We start from the raw sequence: 3448 nt of genomic DNA, 5'->3' as shown, positions 1-3448 counted from the left end.
AGGCCTTTCACATGCTCTCCCTCGGTTTCGTTTTTATTTGAACAGCGAGGTGTCGCCCACCCGTGCCCCCTTTTTCCACCGGATTACTTTCTAGCACAGGAGGGAAGCCATTTTTCAGGCTTTTAAAACGCAAGCAAACGGATCTATAAAAGACAAAGGAACGGATCTGGTCTTGTCTGAAGCCCTCCTTCCCTGCTGGGTGGTTTTCTCAAGTCGCTCGTTACACGAACATTTCATGGGGCTCCCCAGACACCGGAAACTGAGCGGCAAGGGAGAGGCCCTAAATCCACCCAACAGCTCCTTGCCTGGGGCTTGGAGGCTGTGCCAGCCCCTCATGCTCCCTCCCAGCACACAGGGCCTGGTGACCTGCCACCCCTCCCAGGGGCCCTCCCCCAGCCAGGAGGGGGCGCCAAAGACATTTGGGGTGTGAGCTCCATAGGAAAAGCAACCTATATATGAAAGGCTAATATGCAGTGTCCCCTCAGGGGTTCGACATGTGCTGACTACCAGGTGGCAGCATAGAAGGAAGGCAGGCCCTGGCCAGCAGCCGGAGGGAAGGCTCCAATCTGCCCTGATCGCTGGCCATGCCTAGGGACCCTACCAGTGCACAAATTTCGTGCACCGGGCCTCTAGCATTGAAATAAAATAACTGTTGCCCTTGCCAGCGTGGTTCAGTGGTTGACCATCGATCTATGAACCAGGAGGTCATGGTACGATTCCTGGTCAGCGCACATGCCTGGGGTTGCTGGCTCGATCCCCAGCAGGGGGCGTTCAGGAGGCAGCCGACTCATGATTCTCTCTCATCATTGATGTTTTTCTCTCTCTCCCTCTCCATTCCCCTCTCTGAAATTGATAAGAGAATATTTTTTGGGGGAAAAATAATGATAATAGCTACAGGGCCCAACTTCTGCCCGCCTACTGTGAGCTAGGACCAGGCCTCAGTCCTCTCTAATCCTTACACGAACAGCCACTGTGGCATGCAGGGCTGCGAGCATAGTAGGTGCACAATAAACGCACCAAATGCATGAATGGTGCCCCGAGGGGAGGAATGTGAGGCTCAGGGACTGCTTGATGGGGCCTCCCACCCGGGCCTGCCCTCCCTGAGGCCCCCACTTCTCCCAGCCACACACCCCCCTCCCCCCCAGCTGGGAGGGACCAGGTCTCTGTCATCACACGGAGGCCAGACCCTAACGACAGGCTCCACTAGGGCGAGACATGGCTTCTCCTCCCGTCTCTCCCGCCTGTAAAGTCACGACTATAAAGAACTCCAGATCCCAGAGGGATGTTTTGAGAATTAGCGAAAGGAGGTTGTAAAAGTCTCGGAAGAGGGACTCGCTGCAGGAACGTTACAGCTGTGCGTGCGTGAGCCTGGGTTCCGGGCTCTGGGGGAGCAGGGGACTAGGTGAGGCTGACAGGATGCGAGACGGACCCGCACTGCCCAGCGTCACCCCCATGTGGTCGCTGGGCCATTCTCTGAGGGGCCAGTCTGCCTGGGGCAGGTTTGGGTAACAAAGAATGAGAGAGAGAGAAAGGAAGGGAGGTGGGGAGAGGGAAGGAGGGAGGGGGAGAGAGGAAGAGAGAGAGAGAGAGAGAGAGATGGGGGAGAGAATACCCTACAGTAACTCCTTCTTCTGTTTGTGCCTGGAAGGCACTTGCCTGGGAAAATGTCAAAAGCATGTGTGACAGATTCCCCCCGACTTGGCATGAGCGCCACAAGCCTCGGAAGCTGTTGGAACCTGAGCCAGCAGGTTTAAGCAAGAACGAAAATCCCCTGTCCCGGCTCCAGCCCGAGACAGCAGATGCTATCTTAGACCCCCCCCACACAGCCCCCCACACCCCCAACACACACCCCCACACACCTACACACACACACACACACCTACACACACACACACACACCTACACACACACACAGACCCCCAACACACACACCTACACACATACACACACACACACACAAAGGCCCCCACACTCCCTCACACACATACACTACATACGCAGACACCCAAAAAACTCCCTTTCTACTCCTACACCTACACGCATTCACACACACACACACACAAACCTACCCCCCCACACACACACCCACCTACAAACTACACAGGGCCGTCCACATCCATCTCCCCAGCCCCGGTCTCTCTGAGTTGCAGACTCTGGTTGGGACATGGCGGCTGGGGAAGCAGAGAGCTGGGGTGACCCCAGAGGGCAGGCTGGTCTGCCCAGAGCCCTGGATTCTGGTTGGTGAGCAGGGAGCCAGGAGCATGGGGGCTTGCAGGGGGCGCTCTCCCCGTCTCTCTAGTTTGGTAACGGACCTCGCCACCAGGAGTTTCAAATCCCCGGCACCCCTGTAAGAGCCTCCTTGAGCTTCCACCCCAGGGACAGGGGCCCGCCGGCCTGGGGCAGGAGGGGCAGGGCACAGCAGAGGAACAGAGCCAGGCGCCGCCAGACCAGAGCTGCCTACACCTCAGCCTACTTCCTGCTGGCCACCCGTGGCCATGGGACCCGCGCTTCCGTACTGCGTGAGGCCTCTGCCGCTTGGTTCCCACCCACACCTGCACATCGGCCTCCAGATGATGTCACTGTGCCTGTCGGACAGGCCCCCTCTATGTCCTCAGCGACCCGTCAGGCACCATGGGGCCCTCCCAGCGACACAGAGGCGAGTTGCCACCAGTATGAGTTCTGATCAGAAAACAACCAGTGCCCGGGCGGTGTGGCTCAGTGGTTGAGCATTGACCTATGAACCAGGAGGTCACGGTTCGATTCCCCGTCAGGCACATGCCTGTGGTTGCAGGCTCGATCCCAGTGTGGGGCGTGCAGGAGGCAGCCGATCCATGATTCTCTCTCATCATGGATGTTTCTATCTCCCTCTCCCTCTCCCTTCCTCTCTCTGAAATCGATAAAAAAATAAACACATAAGTAAATAAATAAAAACACTGGTGAGAGTTGTGTGGCAGGATTATCGAGAACCACGGGCTCCAGGTGGAAAAGGGACTTTCTCTTTCAAATGGCGCCCGGCGTGGGGTCACCGGCGGGTGCAGCGTTTGGAAAGAAAGTGTGTTTGCCTGGTCACACAGGGCCTACCTGGGTGTCGCCAGCCGGGCGGCCGGGAGTGCGGGCGCCGGGCTCACCTTGGACCAGTCCCCGGTCCTCCAGGCGTAGCAGCCGGAGTAGTCCTCGCACGCCTCCTCCGCGCGGGGCCGGGTGGACGCGTCGCACTTCCCTTGGGGAGTTGGTGCAGGTCACGGTGCGCTTCTGCGTGCCGTGGCCACAGCTGGGCGGGAACACTGCAAAACACAGCTGGTGCTGAGGCCGGGCAGCGCCATGCCAGTCCTCCCCATCGCCCAGGGAGGCCCTCACCCAGGGCCAGGCCCGGTGCCGAGGGTTGCAGGGATCTAGGGGCCAGGCTGCTGGATTTTTTTTGTTTGGTCGGTTGGTTTTAATATATTTA

At 58.4% G+C, this 3448-nt stretch overlaps 1 protein-coding gene across 1 annotated transcript in view; it reads right to left on the bottom strand.

Annotated features, from left to right (window-relative positions):
* Positions 1-3448, bottom strand: part of ADAMTS17 (ADAM metallopeptidase with thrombospondin type 1 motif 17) — an 88648-nt gene that overhangs the window by 4260 nt on the left and 80940 nt on the right. Inside the window, 2 exon segments of the mRNA XM_006103975.3 lie at positions 3129-3224; positions 3226-3297. Of these exon segments, the coding sequence (XP_006104037.2) occupies positions 3129-3224; positions 3226-3297 (168 nt within the window).

This window comes from Myotis lucifugus, unplaced genomic scaffold (genome assembly GCF_000147115.1).
Source record: "Myotis lucifugus unplaced genomic scaffold, Myoluc2.0 scaffold_525, whole genome shotgun sequence".
Lineage (NCBI taxonomy): Eukaryota > Metazoa > Chordata > Mammalia > Chiroptera > Vespertilionidae > Myotis > Myotis lucifugus.
The sequence above is the reverse complement of the archived record's forward strand: the minus strand, read 5'-3'. Positions and strand labels throughout refer to the sequence as shown.